This window comes from Poecilia reticulata, linkage group LG3 (genome assembly GCF_000633615.1).
Source record: "Poecilia reticulata strain Guanapo linkage group LG3, Guppy_female_1.0+MT, whole genome shotgun sequence".
NCBI lineage: Eukaryota > Metazoa > Chordata > Actinopteri > Cyprinodontiformes > Poeciliidae > Poecilia > Poecilia reticulata.
In genome coordinates, this window is record NC_024333.1 from 21,433,751 (window position 1) to 21,460,499 (window position 26,749).

A 26,749-nucleotide genomic window follows, 5' to 3' on the forward strand; every position below is an offset into this window, starting at 1 on the left:
AACCAGCAGACCATGTCATGTAATTGTATTTTTTGTGCTAACTGCAATCATTGACACCTCACACACTACTTGAAGCATAAAAAGGACAAAAGTGGGAATGTCAGTGTGTTCCTGTAGATTTATGTGTACCTGCCATTCTATTCCATAAGCTTGCTTTATTTTTCGCTAGAAATTTTGTCATGTATTAACTGATAATTGCAGAGGCAGACACATTGATTAGCCTTTGAATAAAATCTCAAATGAAATATATTGTTGGCTTTGTTGTTGGTACAGTGGAAGTTGTGCAACTCAACATTTAATGTGTTCTGAAATGAAAAGGGGAAAAAAAAACTTATTTAAGACATCTGAATTACTGTTATTACAATTACTATAAAAAGCACCATCAAGAAAAGCTGTTGGAGCACGCTGTGAAATTTGATAGAGCCTGAAATTTGAATGAATGAAACTCCATTATGCTTGTGCAATTGTGTTTTGTCATATTAGGCATATGCTTTGGAAGAAATTGCAGGCTGATTGTTGYTTGGGTTCATCCCCCCATCTGCTCATCCATATGGCTTGACAACAGCTTATTTGCAAGCAAAACATCTCATATCACACTAATTGGGGACCTCTAATCAGGCTGTGGTAAAATGACCTGAATAATACTGGCTGCATTCAGTATTAATTACCTGTCAAAGACTAAAAATGGCAATAGGAAATTTTACTCTTAAGTCTGGAGTTATTGCCACAGTGACACTTGTGAATAATATAATGAGACTCAGACTTCAATCAGCAAACCCAGTTAATGTTAAATATTGAGTCTAATAATTTCACATTTCAAACAAAGGAATCTTTAATTATACTACCAAGAGTTCACAAAAGCAATACTAACATTATGGAGCCAGACTGTCAACTTGAATCTGATTGAAAATCTGCAGAGGGAACTAAAGATTATGTACAGGAAGACGTTCCAACCTCAAATGTGTAAAACAAACATTTTGAAATATGATTAATGCTGTAAGTATTTTTGTACATATTTTAATAAAATAACCAAACAAAAGAAACAAACCTCAAAGGATTTAGAGCCATAATCAAAGAGAAATTGTCAAACCAACATGCAGTTATAAAAGGGTTTTGACTGCTGTAAAAACAGATTCTTTAATTGTGATTGAAAAAGGAAACAATGTTCTTTTAATATAATTTTTGACAGCATTTAAATAGAAACATTAATTGAATAAAATAATTTAGAATCTACACCTGCCATATTGAAAGGAAAAATATCTCAATAAATAAATACTTKACTGATTGAGACAATTTACATTAAAGCATATTTRTACTGTCATTTTGAACTAGCAGCGGCCAAGGTTAACAATTCAGTGTTAGGAATTAATTGTTCTTGTTTTAGACTTTTACTGGATACAAACTCTATTCCTTAATAAACACACTAAACATTAAAGTTACRCTTTAAGCTTCGCTATTGAACATAGAATTAATACAATGTTAATTACAGCAGGGTCTGCCTTTGTGTCAAGAGCTGTTTTTCAAACAGTGCACACCCGCAAGTTAAGAGTAAATCAATAAAATTCAATGAAGACAAAGGGAATASAAAATCAGCTGTGGCCTAATATTTCAGTACTTTTATATGCATTTATTTCTATTTAGCTTCATTTTCCAGTTTATCTATTATGTCTTTTGTTTCTGTCTGGATTCCTACTGTCCTTTTCACAGATGTGAAAGGACATCCACAGCTCTGTAAAACTAGCTTTGTTGGCTTGCTGTTTTGTCTGAGTTCCAGTATTTCCTGTMATTTCATCAAGCATTATGTGACTGACTTGTAAATGACAATCTCAGCTGGGGGATTCTCCAGCTGAGAACTGGAGCTTCCTAAAAATGGAGAATAAATCATAGATAATCATAATGAGTAATGCCTTGTTTGCATTGATGAGGACGTTTCCTTGATTCATTGTTATACAGGAGCAGAACCGGATGATAAAGCTCTCACTTCTTTGGTCTAGCTTTGGTCCAGCTATCACTGATGAACATAAAGTAAGGATTGTGTAAAAGGAACAAGATCTTGAATCCAAGAGGTTAAAATGAGTTTTCTCATTAGGAAGAATGGGCACTGCGTCAGAGATGGAGTGAAGTAGGTTCGGAAAAACTGATGCTCATCTGCTGTAAGACAGTCAGTTGACACGTTTGGTTGTTTTACAGCAMTTCCTGGAAAATTTACAGGGTAAAAACCACCAAGAGTATGTCTTCATACTCAGTACTTGCTGGAGGAGACTTTATCCCTTCTTGAGTGAGCAGGACTGTTGCTTAGAAGAAAGATGTCAAGCTTTCCTTACTGCATCTTATCTTCATGACCATAMATCTTCAATAAGCAGAAGACGATAGATGGAGCTCCTGCTCTTTCCAACYATGTGCCTTCAGCACGTCATCACAAAGTTTCCCAATTATAGCGTTTACAACTATTCTCAAGAGCATTGGACTGATAAGCTCAGCAGAAGCGCTGTTCTACCAGGTGTTTGCTAATTGCCACTAGTCTGAAGGAGCTCTGTGAGGTGGAACCTTGGCTGAGGACTGCAGCTCAGAGGAGGAGTTTTGTGTAACTAGGTGGTGATTTGTGTGAGCAAGWGTTTAGGAACTGCCAAATGGCTGCCACTGGAGATTCAATGATTTTTCATATATGTTTAAYAAAAAAATCTAAGCAACACACCAGGTATGGTTTTGATAAGGCAAAACCATGATGGCATGATGTAAAGGTGAAAATAGTCTATTTTACAATGCTCCCCCACTAATGACATAAAGGTGCATCTACTTGATCTTGCCGGGTCATATTTTATGTTTTCTTTAAAATGCAAGGTTATACATCATTGCACATTTTTGACAATGTACCACATAATTAAAGTTTAGTCAACATTTTCTTCTATTGTGGTGAATAAATGGTGGATTGATGAATAATGCAGTCATTAGAATCTGCACTACTATTATAAAGTGGCGCAGTTGGTAGAGCTGTTGCCTTACAGCAAAAAGGTTCTGGGTTCGATTCCCGGCCCCGGTGTTTCTGCATGGAGTTTGCATGTTCTCCCTGTGCATGCGTGGGTTTTCTCCGGGTACTCCGGTTTCCTCCCACAGTCCAAAAACATGACTGTCAGGTTAATTGGCCTCTCTAAATTGTCCCTAGGTGTGAGTGTGTGTACATGGTTGTTTGTCCTGTGTGTCTCTAACCTCTGTGTTGCCCTGCAACAGACTGGAGACCTGTCCGGGGTGACTCCGTCTCTCGCCTGGAACGTTAGCTGGAGATAGGCACCAGCAACCCTCCCGACCCCATTAAGGGACAAGGGTGTAAAGAAAATGGATGGATGGATGGATGGATGGATTATTACCATGTGAACATGTTTTCCCCAAAATGTATCCATAACTAAAGTACATCTGGGCAAACTGCATCAGCTCATAGAGATGTTATTTGCTTAGTAAAGCTATTTTAGAAGCAGATCTACCTTTAAATCTAGATTCACTGCTACACTGGGTTATGAACAAGCAGCATCCACAAATTGCTTCAAGAATTTGCCTTTGATGGTTAATTGGTTTTTCAACATTTCTAAACTATTTTGCAGAGTACAATAGTTGTACTTATCTGCTACAAAACTGTGGTGCCACATTACTTCACTTTAGGAACAACTTACTAGATGAAGCACTGCAACAAGGTGAATCCTTGTGGCCAATATATTATTGAGCAGTACAGGCTTCTTTTGTCTTCGATCTTTTTGAGATGTTTTACACAAGAATGTAAGTTAAATGCTGCTTTATGGGAAATGGAGAGTCTTTACTTTTAAATGTGGATATTCATCTATGTAACCTGACAAAACAGCAAGTACTTATGCTGTGCAGAAAAAAAAAAAAAAGATCCTAATACAACCTGAGGTGTGTAAGATTTTTGAACTGRGAAGAACACTTTTAAAAACGCTGCTTTCCTTGTTGATCAGATGAATTGTGAGAGACGTTTAAGTGCTTTTCCCTGTTTGGTTGATCCGCGCTCTCCTGAACACAGAGAAGCCATTATCTGTAGTGGGGACTTCTTTGATATTCCTCTATGTTCCTCCATCAAGGTGACACTAATACACTTGTCTAGGAATTCATGTGTCAGAGAGTAAAATATGCTTTTCACTGTAAGGCAAAACTAAAGAATCAGATCATCTTCCTCTCCAGCTGAATGYTTATAAGTTAGGAAGTAAAAAATAATAATTATACCACAGTAGCTCTGTGAGGCATAGAGATCCATTAGTAACAGGTCTAAAACATAAGAGTCTCTTTAGAAAACTAACAGGGAACTGAAGAGCAACACAAATAGCATTTTAATAATCTGAAAGGAGACATTTGTCTTCCAGCTCTATTTATTAAAAGACAGATTAGTTAAAACTACAATTAGTGCCCATATAAATGTTGCTTGAGTTTATTTGAGACGAAAACATGTAACATAACATTATCATATATATTTTTAAGCAAATACATGAATGTTTGTTTTGGGCTGACTACTTCAAGGATGTCACAAAAATTATTCTGGAACAAAACAACGGCTATCAAATATTTATTGTGATGTAGTCCTGTTATATTTCACGTTTTATACAGGCTCTACAAAATATTTTTTCTCAAGGTATTTGTTGTAATAATAAAATAAAWATGACGTGAAATTCAGACTACCCGACATGTYACCAGTTTTACAATATCTCAGTGCTGCTGTTACCATGTCAATGACAATATTCTTGGTTATTTACACAAGCTCGAAATAGTCTAAAACAAAGTAAGGAAAGAAAGAAACATGGAGAGAATATAAAGAAGCATAGAGAAAGGAAGAAGGGGAGAAAGAATGAAAGAAGCAGAGAGAAAGAACAAAGAAGCTTAGGAGCAAACAAAGGAGGAAGAAATAAATAAAGAGAGGAGAGTCAAACAAGCATTAAATATTATTTGCACAATGAGCCATTTGAGGCCATTAAACAACGTGATATTATCTTTGCCAGTGCATTGCATGGTGTCAGGGTTAAAATATCTCTACCCACTCCATATGTGCAAATTTAGAGATAATTTTCATAACAATGATCATTTTAAGCTTTTATGCAGGATAGAGATGTCTTGGCCTTTACAGAACTATAAATAATTCCAAGGTTAATGACTTTCAGATGGTGACCATATCAAAGTGCCTATTAAATTGGCCTAATGTGAAATAATTAATGACTTGACACACTCTTGCAGAATGCATGAAGTACTTTGTATTGCATTTAGAGGCTATTTCAGGTTATTCAGCAACCTTTATTCACTTCATATCTGTTTTCTTGCTTTCCTATTGTTTGCTTATTGTTTATTAATCAGAAATCTGGATGGTCATAGCAGAGTTTTCCTTTYACMTTTACTAAAGATATTGTGGGAAAGTAACAAACATCATGACTGACAAATTTTGAGCAGGTTGTACATTTTTTGTGGWGCCTCCGACGCTCTGGAATGAGGCACATTCCTCCAGTTGATGCTTTTAAATCTAATCTGAAATAAATTAGATTTAAATTGGCTTTTAAAAAATTGYAAGAGTCTGAAACTGTCTGTTACCCTTAATCTAAAAATTGTCTTGCATTTTGTTTGTATAATTTAAAATTCTATTTTTAATTTTTTATCTCTGCCTGTTTTTTCACTTGTTGTGAAGCAATTTGGTCAATCTGGTGTTGTTGATTTTTTCTTTAAAGAGCTTTAYACATAAACATGGTATGATATGGTGAGCATAGTTTAAAAAAAAATTAGAAAGTCAATAAGGAAAAACTGGTGTAAAACTTTTCCATACATTGTTTTAATCTGACAAATTCCTCACATAAATTGTGCAAATAATCATAATAATCAATAATAATCAATGGCTTTGCACTTACTCAGCATTTCATGAGAACAGAAAGGAACTGGTTATCGAGCAAATGACATTTTTCTGGGCTGATCAAGACAGGAATTTGTGAAATTACACAAACACCATTTGGCCATCATATACAAAAAGAGCCTCGTTTATGTTTTTTAGTTTGTTACATATGAACATCAGCATTAAAATGCATTTGTGGGAACTAAATATACAGAATTAGAATGTTATTTGTTTTTTTTATATGAATCAAATCCCAGCCATTATCAATGAGAGCAATCAAATGATATATTTTTCTGTGGTATTTATTTGCCCAGAACACGACATAATATTAAAAAACATCGTCCTTAACCCAGACATAACTTTGTCTGTGTTTCATTGGATAATGATGACACGAGGGGCGATCACTTCAACAATGAGCTAAGATTAGTATTTTCATTAAGATGATATGAATGGTACCTTGGAGCCAAGGGTTGGAAGGAAGTAATATTCTTCTCCTTTAACTCTACCTAAAAGAATTCAAATATCAGAAAGACGAACTCGATCACAATAAAGTGTCCATGAGCTGCATAACATTAGCTCCTTCACCTTTTTATACATTCCTGTTCTTGTAGCTATAAATGTATCTCTGGACTAAAAGTAGCTTTGATTAAAAAATATAAGACAAATGCCTTTGACACAACAATAGCTGCCAGAGCTTAAAGCTGCCTTTTAGAAGCACNTGCTTTTAAATCTAATCTGAAATAAATTAGATTTAAATTGGCTTTTAAAAAATTGTAAGAGTCTGAAACTGTCTGTTACCCTTAATCTAAAAATTGTCTTGCATTTTGTTTGTATAATTTAAAATTCTATTTTTAATTTTTTATCTCTGCCTGTTTTTTCACTTGTTGTGAAGCAATTTGGTCAATCTGGTGTTGTTGATTTTTTCTTTAAAGAGCTTTAYACATAAACATGGTATGATATGGTGAGCATAGTTTAAAAAAAAATTAGAAAGTCAATAAGGAAAAACTGGTGTAAAACTTTTCCATACATTGTTTTAATCTGACAAATTCCTCACATAAATTGTGCAAATAATCATAATAATCAATAATAATCAATGGCTTTGCACTTACTCAGCATTTCATGAGAACAGAAAGGAACTGGTTATCGAGCAAATGACATTTTTCTGGGCTGATCAAGACAGGAATTTGTGAAATTACACAAACACCATTTGGCCATCATATACAAAAAGAGCCTCGTTTATGTTTTTTAGTTTGTTACATATGAACATCAGCATTAAAATGCATTTGTGGGAACTAAATATACAGAATTAGAATGTTATTTGTTTTTTTTATATGAATCAAATCCCAGCCATTATCAATGAGAGCAATCAAATGATATATTTTTCTGTGGTATTTATTTGCCCAGAACACGACATAATATTAAAAAACATCGTCCTTAACCCAGACATAACTTTGTCTGTGTTTCATTGGATAATGATGACACGAGGGGCGATCACTTCAACAATGAGCTAAGATTAGTATTTTCATTAAGATGATATGAATGGTACCTTGGAGCCAAGGGTTGGAAGGAAGTAATATTCTTCTCCTTTAACTCTACCTAAAAGAATTCAAATATCAGAAAGACGAACTCGATCACAATAAAGTGTCCATGAGCTGCATAACATTAGCTCCTTCACCTTTTTATACATTCCTGTTCTTGTAGCTATAAATGTAYCTCTGGACTAAAAGTAGCTTTGATTAAAAAATATAAGACAAATGCCTTTGACACAACAATAGCTGCCAGAGCTTAAAGCTGCCTTTTAGAAGCACATACACTAACTCTGAGTGATACTCAAAATGTATAATTCAGCATTTTCAGAAACATAGAGAGAGCAACTCTTTTGGTTCCAAAAAACACATAGATGAACAATTCAAGATCAAAGTAGAACCCACTCTTTTGATATTGCATATATACATTCGATTGGTTGAAAGATGTATTTTTGATGTTAAAGCAGTAACATATGAGGTGATAAAAGTCACATTCAGTTACAAAACTCACAAGACCTTAAAAGGAATGGGTCAGTTTCATAATGTGCAGGTATTTTATTACTTCATCCTATGAATCCATTTCATTTGCAGATTTCACTGCAGGGAATGTGGAGGATTGAGATTTACCTTAAAGATACTAAAAGTTGATATTGGACTAAGATGYCTGATATTCAACCACATTCCCTTCCATCAATTAGCTATTTGCTAATGAGTGAAAAACAATATTTGTTGAGATCATATTTGAAACATTATAGAAGTTTTATCACAGAGATCTTGGATATTTATGATCTGTTTTAAAGTTGGYCATTGTTTGTCCTCAGCTACCATCCATAGAAGTGACCATCATCTTATGTTGTTAAGGTTTGACGTGCKGCCTGRTCAGAAAGGCTCTTATGTACGTTTGTAACAACTAGCAATTTGAGTTAATGCTKCTCTTCCATCTGCTTGGACCCATCTAGCCTTTTCTTTTTGCCACCAACTATGAATTTTTGCCATAAGATCTGCCACTCAGGAATTTATTTGTTCCTTTTTATAGCTTCTATTTGTAAAGCATACATTTGGTGTGGTGTGAGTATTTCAACCAACCTGTCAAATCAGCCTTCATATTATTTAACTTCTAATTTTTTAACTATTCATACTGTTGGTTTTTATTTTGTCTTGACTAGATAGGACAATATTTACATATAAATCAAAGTTAAATAAATGTATTTATTTTGCTGAAATAGTTTTGGATTTGTCTTTGTGGTTGTGACTGTTCATTGTAGTTTGGCTGCTGATCTCACCACTTTTTATCTCTCGTAATGTTTTGAGTTTTCATTGCCACAGATTTTAATTCTGCTACTTGTTCAACAGTCTGTTTTGAAAAAACAGAAAAAAAAAAAACCCAAAGAAAAACATCATGTATATAACAATTTGAAATAGATAACCATGGCTTGAAGTCATTGAAAGGGGAAAGGGGGCAGTCTGTGTTTACCTCTGGACACAAATATGGAAGBAAACACATCAACGTNCCTGCGGTCACCGTGACAAKTGCGAGCATTGCAGAAGCACTCAGAATAGCACGAAAATGTATGCAGACTTAAAAGAGGGCACAGAATGGATGTAGAAGTAKATGTACAGGCCCCAACAAATGAAAGATGACCCGATTAGGCAGTGGAGGGACTTTCTAATTAAGGTTGATATGTTGTGTAATTTGCCAAAGAACTGATCGTTCACATTTACCAATGAATTSATATGTAAACAAACAGCATGGGGGTCATCTGAAGGAGTTGTCCCAGTGTTGGAATTTACAGCAGGCTATTAACATTGTCCTTTATGACTGCAAATCTAATAGGAATGGTCAGCTGCAGAAAAAAATCACAACACCTCCATACACCTTTCGCTAGCAATTCTTCATTTCATATATTCATGTTTGCGAAAACCATGTAAAAACGTTAGAATACGTGTGAGGTTTGTTAGACTAAACGTACCTTTTGAAAATAACAAGCAGAAATTCAACATACTTTGAAAAACACATTTTAAACATAAACTCACTGAGCTACAATAMAAAAGCACCAATTATTAGGTAGGACATTTTTACAATTTGGTTTGTAGCCTTTGGTTGAGACGGTTCCAAAYACTGGACAGTCGAACAGAAAATGTAAGTTAATAAAAATTAAGTARGTTTTCAGCGTTTCCACTTTCCAAATGATCACATATATTTATTTGTTTTCATCTCGGGCTGCATAGAGGCAARGTTGGTAGCACTGTAGCCTTGCAGCCAGAAAGTTCTGGGTTTGAATCCCAGCCTTTTCTCATAAAGTTCACATCTTCTCTGTACACATGCATGGCTTCCCTCTGGTTACTCAGGCTTCCTTCCACAATTCAAGAACCTGACAGTTCCCCTAAGAACATGACCATCTCTCTAAATTGCACTTAAGCATTAGCGTATGTGTGTGTGGATGGTTGTCCTGTGTGACTCTGTGTCGGTCTGCAATGGACTGGTTACTATCTTAGATGAACCCTGCCACTCGCCCAATGACTGCAGGAGATAGGCACCAGCCCCCCACATGTATGGATAACACTGTATCCAGCTGACTTCCCTAGTGGACAAAGAAAGACAAAGAAAATGACAAATAGTTGGGGTTTTTACATGCCATCACTGYACTGACATAAGCAAGCAACTGGTTATTGTATTTATCACATATTAACATGAAAACATCTTTTTGATATATCACTGGCATAACGAGAGCCAAAACATTTTTCATGATGTTGCGTTTTTCCCAAAGTAACCCATTCAGGATTAATTGTTTTTTTTTTTTTTAGGTTTTAAGCTGTTTCCAGTGTGTTAGACCAAACCAATCAAACCAGAGTGTGGAGCAGTGAAGTGAGAATAACAAACAATGAACAGCCATATAAAAGATGTATCATGTGTTTGCTCCTTCAATAACAGTCCAACATGGGGAAACGTCCCTTCTTTTCAGTGACATAAAGAATAAGAAAAGCAGACAGGAGATGAAACTGTCAAAAGCAAGGAAGAGACATAAATCCTACAGAAGCTGTGAGCAACAGCGAGAACACAAACAGAACCACAGAAATTATATAGAAGCATGCACAAGGTGGCATYAATAACACAGACAGAGGAGTAAGCTACAGTGTGCTGTGGACAAGAAGAGAAAGTGAGAGAAATGTGAGGAAGAAGATCAGAAGGGCAGAAAGTTTGTGTGAGTTTTTGCAACACTGTGTGACTCAGACAGCAGACTGGTGACCCAACGACTCACCCTGTGGCTTCAACCTCAATCCCACTAAAAGGTCAAAGCTTCTTTTAAACTACCTGCTTCTGCCTCTCTGTTTCTCTCACTATCTAAGATGCTGTTCTCTTTCCTCCTCTGTAAACATGTAAACATTTTTTCCCCCATCTACCATCAGAAGTCACTAACAATTTMTCTTGCTTCAACTGGAACCCACATGTCGCTGAAGCACAAAGATTGCACTGTGACCAAAGACGTGTTTGTCTTTGGTCACAGTGAAGAGTGACCTAAATGCCACCTAGCCTGGTATTTAAGGGTGTAAAAATGTGAGCGCAGTCAGCTAGCAATAACACAGTTTTGTGGTACTTGAATGACTGCTGAGACTGTTTATAAAGCAACAGTTGTGCAATGGGAACAAAGATCCATTTTGCCTTTTATTAACAGCTCAGGCTGATGGTGATCGTCAAGAGTTTGGGGAGTGTTTTCTTGGCACACATTAGGCMMCTCAGTAGCAATTTAGCATTCTTTAAATGCCACAGTCTGAGTATTATCCTACTTTCACTAGGATAATGCAACAACAATCACTTAATCCCAAATTGGTTTGTTAAACACAATGAGTTCAGTGTAATTTAATCACCGTCCTGATAGCAACCAAATAGAGCATCACTGGATTACCTTTCTACCACCATTTGGTGGAAAGGTAAATTTGTCATTTTACAGATAACAACAGCACCATGTGCAGCCTCAGCACATGGTGGAAGGGCTTTACCAAATGAGCCACACAGCACCCCGTAGCAATAGTTTAGTGGAAGAATCCAGCAATAAGTGAATGAAAATCCATCCATCCATCCATCCATCCATCCATCCATCCATCCATCCATCCATCCATCCATCCATCCATCCATCCATCCATCCATCCATCCATCCATCNATCCATCCATCCATCCATCCATCCATCCATCCATCCATCCATCCATCCATCCATCCATCCATCCATCCATCCATCCATCCATCCATCCATCCATCATCTTACACGCTTATCCCTAATGGGGTGGCAAGGGGTGCTGGTGCCTATCTTCAGCGGTCAATCGGTGAAAGAGGGGGTGTACACCCTTTACATGTCACCAATCCATCGCAGGTGAATGAAGCTAAGGAGCTTACATATCTTAGAAATATGATTGAGTACACATGAGTACAATCAATGAATGTACAGCAGCTGGTAAAGAATCTGAGTAAGGTACTTAAGGAAGAAAGAATAATGGGCACTGAATAAACTGTAATGGAAACAGAAAGGCTCAAAATACATACACAAATAAACCCAAACAGATGTGACCGGAAGAACACATGGGAACCAAGGGAGGGAGGCAAATTAACACAAGAGGGCCTGGACTAAAACTCAAAAAGAACAATAAACCATTGGGAAAAGACTGACATGGATCTAAGAGAAATACATCCAAATGGCCACACAAACATGGATTACGAAACTTGATAGAAACCAAAGCCATCTAAAGAGATGCACACTGTATATGTACAATGAGCTGATCTGGATTAAATAATTTTGGCTGGTTATCCTTAGCATAAACAGTAAATATCTAGACTAAAAAAAGGTCTTTTGGGGTTAAAGTGTTATAGAAGCAAAAAAGTTAGATMAAAACTAAAACATCAATTCTAAATACAGCTGTTTAAAATAAAGCTTAAAATAACCAAGAAAATCTCTCATTTAACAAATTCACCAAGACCCTTACCCTCATCCCAGAAGGTCACAGGAGGTTAATCATCATCAGTATTTCCCCACTTACCTTGTTCTGACGTTAAATCCACAGGGACAAACTAACATGTTTATGGTTTGATCCTTGGTTTTCATGATCTCCACCATGGATCATTGGTTGGGTTTCTGAACCAAGTCCATCCCATCAGTAGAGGCTACTCAAAGTTAAACCCCGCCTGCTCACTGTCCCACTGTCCCAGTGGTTAGAGTGCCAGGTCATTGGTCAGCGTTGTCACACAGAGGCAATGGTTGACGTGTGGGTGGAGTGTTGAGAGGAAAATCATCGGTGAAGACATTTTCATAGTGAGTATTTTCTGGTAGAGTGTGGGCAAAAATTTTACTCTCTCACAAACAGAAAAAAACAAAAATATCAATTCAAACAATGTGCTCAAAGTATAAAACTTAAAGACAGCGTGGGAAAGAAAGTAATTCTAAACGTGTTATGTAAAAATACTGATAATATTATTGGCGGTGTGAAGGACAAGAAGCAAAAGTGAACAGAATGATGAGTTCTATTCAAAGAAGGATAGTGAATACTTTGCTTCAGTCCAGAAAGCCTTGACTCATTTCCCTGCTGTCTTTTCAGTTTCCACCTATCATTCACTTTCTCACTTCCTTTTTCTTCCCTATAGTACATCTCACTATCACACTTCAAAGTGTGAGAGTGTGTGCTTTTGGCCTTGTGTATTTGAGTACAATTGTAAATGGATTCAAGTTATGAGTGTGTCTGGTCAAAAAATAGATTTTGTCAMGCTAACAAAATAACAAATCAATTTTTAAAAAAACTTGTTCTGTTTTTAGAGGTAAACAAAAAAAATGTACTGCTTTGTACTCAATTTCAGCTGGCTTTCATATTGTGTGTTGCTGCTTGCAGTGAAGCTAAGGAAGAGCTCAGTMATTCTTCAATGAGCTTACTTTTCATCACAGGACAATCAGTGTGCATAATATACACACCTACACACACCTAATATTGATAGTTTTAACTCATACAAGCTTAACATGGAATAAATTACTGACAGTATATTTRTGGTTTCTAACATCACCGTGTTGGTAGTTCAAAAGTGCTGGTTGACTCTAAAACTGCTGCCACATTGTTTTCTGTTTTACATTTTGCAATAGAAATTTCTAAAGATATTTTGAAGAACATGCTSTCTGAAAGCTGCAATTTTTTCAACTAAATATTTAATGTGAGTTTTATCCTATGGCTTTKGCGCCCTATTGGTTTTATTGTTTAATGACCTCAACACTTGTTTACTGTGAAAATGTGCTGCTTCACCTGCCTATGTGGTCTTCCCTGCCACCAGGTCATTATTGTAAATACAAATGTGGTTCTAAAAAACTGTGATTATTTAGAACTGTAATTATTAAATTAAGACTCAAAACATGTGTGTTTGCATCTGGTACAAAATATAACGCAGGTGTAAACGTAAGTAAATGAAGTGGATAATGTGCAGTAACTCTCTATGTACTCCCRGTTTGAGCACTGTGTAATGAATCAAAGTAGTGGTATTCAGTGTTCAATTGCATTAGAGTARTATGATGATGTCACCATCTTGTATTTTTTTWAAATATATTTAAGGATTTTGTTTCCTTCTGAAAATAAAATGTTAGTTCTGTGTTAGAGTCCCTAAATAATCCGATAATTTTTTAGAAATTTTTAGAGAAAATGGGTCATGCTGCCAGTTTTATTGACACCAGAGAGCAGACAACATTGCTGCTGGTGATCAAATTATGTATGATATAATGCTAAATGCTGAGAAATGCTATGTATTTACTATCTACTGTTTACCTTCCTACTCTATTAAAACCCAAAGCTGATGCCCAGGACTGTTGAGGTGTATAACTTGAATCACTTCATGCCTTTTTACTGCTCCATTAATAACATTCACCTGCATGTACTTGTACAGTTTTTTTTTTTTATTGGAACCACTCTAGTTGGTCAGTCTGTGCACRCAATTATGTAAAACCTTAAAATGATTCAGTTGATTCTCTTTCCAACCACTGKTATGTTTCATAAAGGAAAAGAGGGAGGAAGTAGATTAGCATGTGATAGGAATTAAGAATGAAATGATGAAATGGATAAACTTTGATGGAAATAGGACATTTAAATGTCTTGCTGTGCCCTGTAAGAGTAACAGCATGTCCTGCCCTTTAGATCTATTTCATTTAGGAAACACAATGCATCTACTATCCCACCTGAAACTCTWTTACTTAGATTTTTTTTKKYCYTWAMKWWTTTTWWTTKKTWAWTTKRMYYCMWTTKKKRMMTTTTWWWWSKYMWYMWWWTTTTTTTTTCTTGCTTTGTTGTAGCAAACTCCAGAGTAAAATCTTCAATTCATTTTTTCCTTCGGCTGGTTATGGTTTGTGCTTTACGGAAATGTCACTGCTCTCAAGGTGACAAGAGTTTGATCTGCACATCACTACCTACTGCATATCGCCGTTAACCCAACCTTTTGTATTTCACCTCAAAGTATAGATCTATTTATCTCTTTGAACATTACATTATTTTTCTCATTTTCGTGGCAGTTTGGTGGAAAAACTAAGATTTCATCTGTGATGTCTCAGATTTTTTTTTTCCAAGTTGCTTTGGGGATTTGGAGTTTAACACAAACTGCTTTGTTGTTATTGGCTCCGTCCAAAAATGACTTTTCTGGCAACAACAATGTGGAGGAGTTTTCATAAGCAAGCAGTCACTGAAGTGACTTCAAAAATSGTTGAGGAAAGCGATTTTCTCAAGTGACATTGTTTAATTACATCCAAAATTAGAACTGGTGTGGAATGATTGACATTTATTAATTGATAAGCACAATGCATAAAATCTAAATACTAGTAAATTAACAATTTTTTTTTCCTTACCATCAAACATACTTCRATCACTTTTTTGTCAAAAATCAAGGTATTGGAGAAGTATCGACRTTAAATAGTTGTCTTTGTCGATGTTTCTGGCCAGCTAACCTTGCTGTTACACCCTCACTTCTTAATCTTTCTTGCCCTCCACGTTCGTCTCTCTCATTCCCCGTGTTTCTCTGGAAGCCTTGGCTAATTGTTACATCGTCCTAGCACTAAAGATGCTCGGTGAAGCGAGCACAGATGATCGCCACTGGGTCTAACATAGCATGGGGGACAGGGAATTGAACAAGCATTGACCGTCAGAGCTGGTTAGCTTCACAGAGTCCTTGTCACAACTACGCTCACAACGCAACCTGTTTACTTGCTAGGCCCCCCTGCAATTACCAGCTCCCCAGCAAGGACAGAGCTAACTCCTGGGGAGGACTAACACTATCAGCAGAAAGAAGAAGTGGGTGAAGAAGGGAGGGAAAAGCCTTGTTAAAAGGCAAAAGGGAGGGCCGGGGCTAAATGATGAATCTCAAAGGGACAAGCATGGCACAAACATGTGTGTGTGTGTGTGTGTGTGTTTGTGTGGTGCGTGTGAAATGGTTCACTCCTTTGCACTGCACCTTACCCAAAGCCAACAAAAATGAGTTCAGTGACAAGAAAGTAATTGGTGTTAAATTTTGCAGCGCCCTCGGTAAAAGGGATGTTTTTCTATGAGTCTATAAATCCGCCATTAAGGTGATTGAATCAGCAAAGGAAAAGAACARCAATAGATTTAACATATGAGTGAGGATCTTAGGGCATCAGAAGCATGTTGCATGGATGTACAGAGTGTTGTGTTAAACAACCTTCAACCGTGACCTGGCCCCTGACTCACTGGGACAGTGGGGCAGTGAAACAAGCAGCAGCACGGGACCCCTACAACACAATGTYGCTTCCCAGCTGTCGCATGTTGAACAATGTGAAAGCTGTTTGATTTGCTGGCCAAATAGCAGAACAGAAGAGGTGATCCATAATGGAGTTTTCTTTCTTTTTTTTTTTTGATAAATGACAGGATGATGATTCTGTCCTCCTTTAAGCATTAAAAAGATACTTGACTACCAGATAATTAAAAGAGACCTGTAAATCATGTTGCAGCTTCCTTTATTTCAGCAGTTTACTTAGTTTTAATTAGAAATTCTGAAAATGCTGCAGGTCTCAGAGTAGTGTGCTAGCAGGGTAAAACTCTTCAACGTAGAGCTGCACCCTAAAAATTTACTGTTGTCAGTATAACAGAGCTTTGCAATTAAATCTGGTATTCTGTGTTGCATAAACAACAGGGCCGATGCAGACCTCCAGAACAAAAAAGCAAGTCAGAGAGGGRCTGAAAATGGGAAACTATTTGTAAATTGTTATCCGATTGTTGATTTACATTCTAAATTTAAATTTGACTGTGAAAATATTTGACACAGAGTGTTTCAGTTCAAGCCACTGACAAATCAAGTGGTTCATTGTTGTCTCGCCCCCACTCATTTAGGACAGAAGTTGGCTAAGAAACATTGAGTTAGGGAGCCCGTGCCACCTGGACTAACTGTTATAAAGCTCACTTTAGGTCCCACAGGCTTCACTTTATTCCCAAAAGTATCTGATGAAAGGTGTCTTTGTTTCTTTTGACTTGTATTGGTGAAGTAGAGCATTTGTAAAAAAAAATATGAATATGTTCAAAATTTTAGACCTTCAAACATCATTAATTAGATCAGTCACGATTTCTGGTTGAAATTCTATTTCTATTTCTCAAATAATGTACTGGTAGGTGTAGTAGAGATCCAACAGCAATGGCTTGGTGCTGCTGATTCTATTATTTGAACTATTTTTTTCAATTTACTTTAAAAATATTTTCTAAAGCAAAAAGGAAGGAACTGCTTTTTATGCAGCCAAATAWTTCTTTCTGCTTTAATTTCTCTAAATAATTACTTTCATGTTTAATTTTGGAACAGTATGTGCTACTGACTGTAAGGTCRAGCTTTTATAGGAATGTAAGCCTTGCTTTTTGTTTTTGCTTATTATTACACAGAGAAACAGATGCATATTAAATATTTAGGAACATAAAACTGTTTWATWGCATAGAACCTTTTTGTTTTACAGAATTTTCTGATTCAGCTTAATTTGATCTACCCACCCTTCTCGCTTAATCCTCCTAGCATGTTTTTCATCCTCTCAACCGTAATTCATCAGATACTCTTGGAAACCATTCCCACCTGAAATCTCATCATCCATCCAATCAGTCTTTCATCTTTCCTCCTGCTATCTTTCCATCTCTGCCCATCTCGACCTTCTCTAATGTGGGAATGGCTGCAGTGAAAGTCTGCTGTGGTCTAAAAGTGGAAGGAGTGTTCTCTCTTTTCCTCTTTTCTCCCTGCCCACTTACACTGCACATCTACGCGGATGGACTTGATGGCAGCCACCCCCACCCCGTTGTCGGCCTTGCAGTAGTAGCGGCCCCCCTGCACCCGCTGGATGTTCTCGATGCGCAGCGTCTCGTTGTAGATGGATGTTTCCTGAAACTTGTCTGAAGCGCTGCCTGCCGTCTTTGTCCACCGCACCTGAACAGAGAGGGGGAGGGGAGACGACATTGAGAGAACAGACAGGTTGCTAGAGAGAGAGAGAGAGAGAGGCATATTTTGAAGGATAAAATCATTTAAGTCTGATTCAAATCATGTCATGAATAACATTTCACCATTACCAACAAGTAGAGTAACATCGTTACAGTGTAATGACGAGCTAAAAAAAGAAGCTGGTTGAAAAAAGCCTACTGATAATTATAAACGCAACATCAAATACATCTGATCATACGTTGGTGGTTTCACCATCGTCTTCTTTCAAACCGCAGTGTCCGTCCTCCCTTGTGTGGACTGCCTGCCAAGCGAGGCTGTATGTAAGCCCTTTAGCTTTTGTCAAGCCAACCTCTCATTCTAAGAGCATCAAATTGAGCCATTTTGTCACAGCTGGCAGAATCTCGGAGATACCATACAAGGTGTCCTCTGTGATGCTGTGATTTAACACCTGCTATGGTTGACCCTGGGAGCAAATGCTGCTTTGTAASAAGTCGTAAAGTCTGCAGAAGGAAGTAGGAAGCAGTGGGGTAAGGACAAAAGATGTTTGTCTGCGAGAGTTGGGGTTTAAAGTCCCATCGGGCCCATTCCGTTTCACATTTGAGACCACTATATGTGCAGAGCAGATGTGTCTTGAAAATGCTGGAAGGAAGCTAGACCTGGCCAAGCTCATTTGATTATTTGTAAGGTGAAAATCTGTCCAATGTTTGCAAAATATTCTTCTCTGTAATTGCAAGGTAATAATGATCAGTTTGTCCAAAACCTTCCAGTTTTTTATTCTGTTTTGCTTTCAAAATCTGGCTCCTAGCTGGTGTCAAAAAAACAACAACAAATGGTGCTTGAGGGGCTACCTAAATACAGAAACAAAGAGAGAGGCCAAAATCGAGTTTATTGCACAAATATAAAAAGTGCAACATAAGCAGGATGCTCACAACATAAAACTACAGCATTCCAGAAGAAATGACTGCCAAGTACAAAATGGAAAAAGACACAGAAAGGTTGCTTTGGTGATGAACAGGGTAAAGACTTCAAAGAAGGGTCGACAGAGGGACATGGGGGACATGGATCTAAATATAGGGGTGGTTGAAGTTAGAAGAGGTGACTTGATTGAGTCAAGGAGGAAATGGATGTAGCCAATATTACACAAAACTAAGTTGAAGTTGGACAGGAAAGCATCGGACTTAGCACCTGCAGGACAAATCCTAAGAAATTATGATGAGTAAACATAGAAGGTACCAAAACAAGAAATGTAGGAAAGAGTTAGCCATACTGGAATTAGTAGGAAAAAGAAAGAAATAGGTGTACTCAAACTTTGTGTTGTCTGAATTTCCCACACTGTGTCCAAAGTACAGGTAAAAATTAAGGACTTAAAGAGAGATTGGAGTAAAGGAATGACCAAAATGCAAGAACCAAGATAAAAATAAATTAACTACAAACCCAAAATCCTATCTGCAGCTTGACAATCTTCTCTTTGGGTCAATGAAAAGTGATGATTAAAAATATGTCATATTTAAAAGTAGGTTTGCAGCTAATGCCTAAGCTCTCTCTCTTTTTTTTTTCTTTTTTTTTTGTTTGTGGCGGAAACCAGCGCAGGGTTCTACGATAACATGGCACATGCTTGATAATTCAAATTAAAGATAATTGCCACCCTGGATTTTCCGTAATAAATCTTGCATAAATGTACTTATGAGCYGTTGAAAAGCTTGTTCACGAMGGAATAATTAGATGGCAAAATGTTAAAAGAGTAAATACACTGAGACAGACAGTTAGATAGCCTAGCGATCCCTAAACAGGTCATTAAATTGGCAAATGGATAAAAGTTTATAAATGGGGCTATCCGCCTTCTAGTGATAAAATCTGTCTGATCTGTATGACACTAAGCGCTGTGCTCAGGGTGTCCATGCTTTTCGGCCCATTAGGAGTTTTGACATCCTCTATACGGATTTTTCACGCTTCAATTATCTCATCAAGCAGGGGGAACAGCGTGCAGCAGACAGCTACATGATAAGTTCCTTCGAATAATCAACTGCACAAACTCATCCTCGCACACACTTACACACACGCTTCAAAGATGTACAAAAGCCTGTAAACTCATCAGTGCAGGAATTCTCTCGTGTGTGTGTGTCTACACAACTGTGTGTGTGCAGTCCATTAATCCCTATTAACCCTTCTGTCTGTTATCAACCTCCATGGGACTATCAACCATACCCCTCAGAGGAGGTCAGAGAGGATAATAGGGAAAAGTCAGTTGTGTGTGCCTCTGTGCATGCAAACATTAGTGTGTAGAAGTGTGAGTTTCCTGCTTATATGCACTCGTCTGCTATATGTACACAGTATCAGTGTACATATTCACTGCGGAGTGCAGGTTTGTGTGTGTTAGGGGATGGGCATGGGGAGAGGAGGTGYGTGTTGATTAGAAAGCAGGTTATATGGATTAGCGGATTATCAGTGCCTGTGTAAATGCTCTGTGTCTGTTTGTTCAGGTCTGTTTGTGGGAGGGATTTGGAGGAGGCACACCGCCATTGATCCAGCCAGCCAAGGTGAGCAATGAACTGCACCCCGTCTCTTCATGGTTTAGTGACTTCAGCTAGAATGCATGCATGTGTATGGAGTACAGACTTTTGTGAGAATCACAGAAAGGAAGCATGCTAAAGTGCGTAATGAGCGTTTATTGAAGAAGTAAAAGATTAATGACAATTTTGCAAATGGTTGACAGTTTTTGAAGTTAACCATGACGGGAGATTAGAAACAGAGCTGAAAATTTTGACTGAATTCTAATGAAACGATTATATGATAAGGACTTTGGAAGGGAGAAATGAAACAACACCTCRTCTGAATAAAGAATTTCAATGGTTTTTCTGGTCAAGTACATTTATTTTTACAACAATCATGATTGCAATGGTCCCGCATGTTTTTCATGYGACACATTGTCTCACTCTTTTACTCACTGAGGAAGAACCACTGTAAGAATTGAATTAGAAAGTGYAAAGAAAAAACAATCARCTAAGGTTTAATCAGATACTTGACTAAAATGTGGCTTRATGATACTGGAAAATCAGATGGGGTTCTTTTTGTATTAACATAAAACTACTTGGTATATGTGCCATTCAAACATAGGAAATCTAATATTTTATGGGCACATWTTAAATATATATCTTATTTTTGAACCCAGATAATTAACAAAAGAAAYCTGAAAGCAGAATCCTGGTGTGGGATTCTCAGGACAGTTCTGGTTCATTGTGGACATTACTGTCCCAGATTGTCTGTAGCACAGTTGGGAGAAATTTAATCATGTTTAAGGGCAAATTTTACTTTTTTGGAGCAAACTTYCAAAAAAAGAAATAAATAGCATCTAAATGCCAGTACTGTTTTGTGGCTGATTTTTCATAAATCAGTTTTTCTCATTTGTCTTACATCTTGTGTGTGTTTTCAAGATGTTCATATCACCAGTGCTCAATAAAATAAGCATTTTTACATTATTGCTTTCTTAGTAACACACAACCACAAAGCTCTATTCTTCTTTTATTTCTCAGRWTAGACAGACACTAAGAGATCACTGTGTGCTGCTCTTGCATGAGCAGATACTGCTGCGTCTGTCTTCGCTTTGTAGCCGTGTCAGCCTTACATCACATCGCGGTTTCGGTCACGATGCAAAGCAGGGATAGGTCAACTTCAACCCCCGTCACTACTCAAAACCATTTTGATGATCACAAGAATAATCATGAGTGTAGGTGATTTTCATGGATTGAAAGTATGGTCTGATAGGGGATTTAGGTCAAAGGGTGTTTTTTTTTTTCTATCTTGCAGGCATAACCTCAGCATTTCCTCAATAGTGTCCACCAGGTCAGAATAAAATATCCTCAGTTCTCTGGGAACAGTAATTTTCTTTAGGGATGTTAAGCAAATCATATTTAAAAGCACAAGTTGCAAGTTGTAMACACTGTYCAAAATACTATTTGTGTTCAAATTTGTGGAAAACAGACCTAAAAAGGTGACCACCCTACTAAAAACAGGGCATGTTGAGCATATAATCACAGTGACCTGCTGCATTTGCCATATTACAGTAGAAAATAAAAGCAACACGTGTGGCAGAAATACTAGTATTCTACTAAGAACTATGTTTGATAAGGAGATGGCACGTGAGCAGAAAGAATAAGGGGGAAAAAAAGCAGGAATACTCTTGATATTTGGGTGAGCAAAAAAGGGCAGCACCGTACAGTTTTCTTTGGAGCATAAGAGAGAGTAGAACAGAGGATGATAGGGAATGATGTATGCAGTATTGCTGGCAGCGGTGTGATGGGAAGAGAAAAAGTGAAGCACATTGGGAGTTGCTCCACCAGGGTGGCAGATGAAGCAAAATAGAAAAGGGTGATATTGTGAATAAAGGGGATATTGTGTGCAATGCAGATGACAGCCAGGCGGCAGAGGAGCCTTTATCTGGCTGTGACACAAGCAGCATAATACCATCACCTGCGCTCTCTTCCTCTGACCTCCTTCACTCTCCCTTTACACCTTTTCCTTCTTTCAATGGATGAGTGAGGCTGCAGTCTTTTTTTTTTTTCTGCTAAGGTCCTGACGGATTGTTCTGGTTATCTCTTTCAGCCCTTTTTTCTCCCTCATCCTCTGCCTGTCTGGGCGCTTTCCTTTCCCATTTTCCTTTTATTTCTTTACAAAGTAGGAGAAAGCCAAACACTCGCTTTTCAYCAAATCTCGTGTCCACCGATTTACACATGAAAAACAAACTCATCCCCCTCCAGACTGTCCTAAAACCACGCCGCAAGATTAAGGGACTTTGTTGAGTCKGAGACTTTTGTGATGATATTTTATTTACGTCTAGTTTGAGGTGTAAAGTGAAGCGAAGCAAAGGTGTCCCCTGAGATGCAGCTTGACATAAAATGCAGAAGGTTTTCTGTACTGTTTCTGTATTCAGCTGTGGGGAGACATGCTTTCTATGACGTGGATGTTCCTACATGGGAAAAKAAAATGCAGATGGAAGAGAAGTAGCCATGTGGAAGCATTGCAGGAGAAGAGAGGARAGCAGATCGCAGTCTTTACATGGGAAGTGGATGGGCTATTAGGGTGTGTTTAATACGTGGTTATTAAGGAACACACAATAAAGCTGGCCACAGACAAATGGGCTTGTAAATTTTCCATTAGTGGTAATGTGCTTTGCTGTAGTCATAAGTAATAATTCCATCTCACACTGAATGTGTTTATAAACTGAGTATTGCACTTTCTGAACCATTAGAAGCATAAATATTGGCATTTTAACCACTGAATTGTGTCCAGGGATGCAGACTGAGGCAGAGCCTAATAACCTTCTATCATCTGGCAAAGCAATAATTTTAAAATACAATGTCAGATTTCACAAGGTGTTGGTGAGTCAGCTGAGTCTTTGAAGTTTCCATGTTCAAGTCCAGAATGCCAAGTCAATATTTATCAAAGAAATGCATGTCTTCATATCTCAGGCTAAGATCAGCCTCTTTTGGCAGTTTAAGCAAGGCAGAAGAGTTCTTTTGAGAAGTGGTTAACCAACGTATGGTGAATTTCTGCTATTTAATTTGACTTATTAACAAGTTAAAATTCCTGAGTGGCTCAGTGCATCTCCAACTCTGGGAAATTTTGATTTATTTCACAATGYAGCAATAAAACATCAATTCCCACTGTTAAAAATGTGCCAAAAAAAAAACAAAAAACACCTGAACTACTTTTGCTGGAAATGTGGAGACAAAGACAAGTTGTCCTCATGTTCCTCCAACTCATTTGTAATGGGTCGGTGCTTCACTCAAGCACCAACACTTACAATGTCACATATATTTCACCTTGCAGCAGTCTCTGTATTGCCAAAAAAGACTATTTTGAAGTTTTGATCAATTCTTAGTAAATTTTTATCAACACATATTGAGATAAAACATTAAGACCATATTGTTCATTCTTAATCCTACAAAAGACAATAAAAACAACAAAAACCAAATGCAGTTCTCTGGTAGGACATAATGATTTTGAATACAAGTCTGTCCCATAGTCTCAGCCTTATTTCCTGGCACAACTCTTACACAGTTGATGTCAAATGCCCCAGTTTTATACAGTCTGCTTCACTCAAGCAGTAAGGCTCATGACACGATAACATCATGAATCTAACTATTGTTGAAAATAAACCATTTAAGGCTTTTTCTGCTCATTAGCAAATTTGTGACATTTTAGGCTTTCATCAATGATTTAACATTTTTTTTTATTTATTTCACCAAGATGTAATCCCATTGAGACTATAAACCTCTTTAAAAGGGAGGACCTGGCCAAAASGCAGCAACACAAAAAGTTACACAGATAAAACAAAATGACAAGCTAGACTGAAGAATAAAACATTGAAAGAGTAGCTAAAATCACCTTATTTTGCTTCCAAAGAGTCTGTGGTGCCGCTTTCCACGCCTTTAAAATAAAACTGCTGTGTCCAACCATCAGAGATAAAAACATCTCTTAGCCTTCTGTGGTCTTTAGGCCACCGTCTCAAACGTAATGTCAAAAAGCCCTTGACCTCTCACTGCTAGTGTAAAACCAGGGGAACTGCAGCGTAGTGCTTCTAGAATAAAATGCAAGATGATACAATCTGACTGTTGGTCTTTGGAGAARCCAAGTTCTGCCTGGAGGCTYCCAATTATTTCTGATGTGGACTGGTCCTCTGCTSGTCTGCTTGAGCAGCAGCCATCTCCTTACAATTTAGTACAAACTTTGTCAATAAAGCAATCTCGATATTTCAGCTGAAAATCTACAAATGTTACAGGTTAAACTCTATCTGGCAGTGTGGGAAATGTTCTCACTGCTTATGTTCAAGTCTTACTTTTATCCAGTAAACTTTTGTTGACACATTCACCCAAATGTTTTCTTCTCCTTCAGGGATTCAGAACTATTCATCACTCACCTTACGCTAGTTTGCTGCTGATTTATTACTCAGTGACAGAAATGTAGCTATGACTTCTTGTAGTAGTTAAAATACAACCTGCTGCGTACAACCTAACAGATTAAAACATGATTTGAACTGAAATAATGAATGTAAAACAAACGCTGGGACTCGGCACCACACACTCCAGCTCCTGGGTTTGTGAGGCCTGGCTTGGGGAGAATTAGGCTGTTTTGCACAGATGGAAACTACAGAGAATGAGGTCAGTGATTGGTGTCAGTTTAAAAAGAGGGACAAAACTAGACCTTAAAAATTGATCGAGAAGAATCCCGCTGAAAATGTCACCACAGAATAATTGTTTTCATCTCTCAGTACTTGATGCTGCCATAGTTAATTTATGAGTCCTAGACGCTTGCATTGTTCATCATAATTTTATCCATGAGCTCTGTAGGTAATTTTACTCCGACTATAATATTGCTCATTGCAAAAGGTACCAAAATTCCAGCAACGCTAAGGAAATAAAAGAAAAGACTGCAAAATAAAATGGCAAATCCAGTAAATATAAAAGTGTGGGGAGAGCACGATGCTGCAGAACAACCCTCGACTGTTTTGTATTTCTGCATTATAAAAATGAATGTATAGTTATACCAACTCTCTCAAGTCATCTGGGTTCACCGGTTATCACTAATAAAGTAGTTAATTTTATTAGTTTTGAGAAAGAGTGCTCACGATGAAGATATTAGCTACAGTTTTTTAACTTTCAGTAAAGTCCAGAATCAAATTTAAAGATCTTTAAATTAAATGTAAATGCTCCATTTTATATTAAATATATCAAATGTTTTTCTATGCAACAGTTTTTTCTGTAAAGTATCCAGTGCTGGTATTAGTTAATTGTCTGTAAGTAAATAACCAGAGATGAACTGACTTGAACTCAAAATATATCTTCTTCTTTGTTTTCTTCTTCATGACATTGGTGTGTTTGCTTTGAATAAAATAATCTTTTTTTTTCTTTGCTGAGCTTTACAGAAAGGTTAATCAGCAGGTTATTGTAAGTTTGAACACTTAAATTTGAAAAGCTCTTTCAAATCCTCTGCATTAGGAAGGAAATGACAAAAAGAAAGAATGAAAGAACCAATGTCAGGAAGAGTTGTTTCTGTTAAACACATTGTTTATTTGATTGATTTCCATTTCTTTGCTGCTTCTTTAACCTCAGTTTCCTTAATTGTGGAAGGTTCTTTTTTTCCAGATTAGATTAGAAAAAACACATCAGACCAATAAAAACAAATTTCTATAGAAACGAAGGCTCAATAGAAAGTATGTTTTGAACCTGCTGGACAGCTTGATGTTTGGAAAAGATAAGATTAATATTACAAACAAGCTTAACTGGAAGGAGTATTTTTAATTTACTGAGCTGTATGTGTACATTGGTTGAATTCCCACAGTCTTTCAGTCTGCATGAGAAGAAATAGAAGCAGACAACTTCCCTCCACACCCATCGGCGCTGACTCTGGTATGCTGGTTCAAAACCTTGTTGAAAATCAACCCAGCGATGTTTCAGTCCATAATTCACCCCAGGCTATGTTTTTATTTGTGCACTGAGAAGCTTTCCCCATTCTCTTAAAGCTCATACACCGGAAAATCCCCGGGAACAACAAGTCTTAACTATTTGTAAAATAAATGAAACAAGGGGTTTCTGATCTTTTACATTAGTATAATGCAGACTAAAACACCACCTTTCCTTTTTAACCCCTTCAAGCCATTGACAAGAAATCAAAGAGGAATGAAGATTAAGATGGAATTAAATTAAAACCAGGAGGTGGGCGTATCCTGGTAATTTCTTCCATGTTATTTAGTCTATCTATGCTTTATCATTCTCTCTCTCCAACTCTCCAACCCTGCTTCCTAATATTCTTCTACAAGTCTGATTTTGTTTTTACATCATGTACTTTGCTATATTCCTCCCCCTTTTAACTCTCCCTTTCTATCTTTCTCACACACACACACACACACACACACACACACACACACACAC

General features: G+C 37.2%; 1 protein-coding gene across 1 annotated transcript in view; it reads right to left on the reverse strand.

The window, feature by feature from the left end:
• Positions 1 to 26,749, reverse strand: part of mdga1 (MAM domain containing glycosylphosphatidylinositol anchor 1) — a 180,863-nt gene that overhangs the window by 82,890 nt on the left and 71,224 nt on the right. Inside the window, exon 4 of the mRNA XM_017304105.1 lies at positions 17,636 to 17,810. Within this exon, the coding sequence (XP_017159594.1) occupies positions 17,636 to 17,810 (175 nt within the window). The remainder of the gene's footprint in view (positions 1 to 17,635; positions 17,811 to 26,749) is intronic.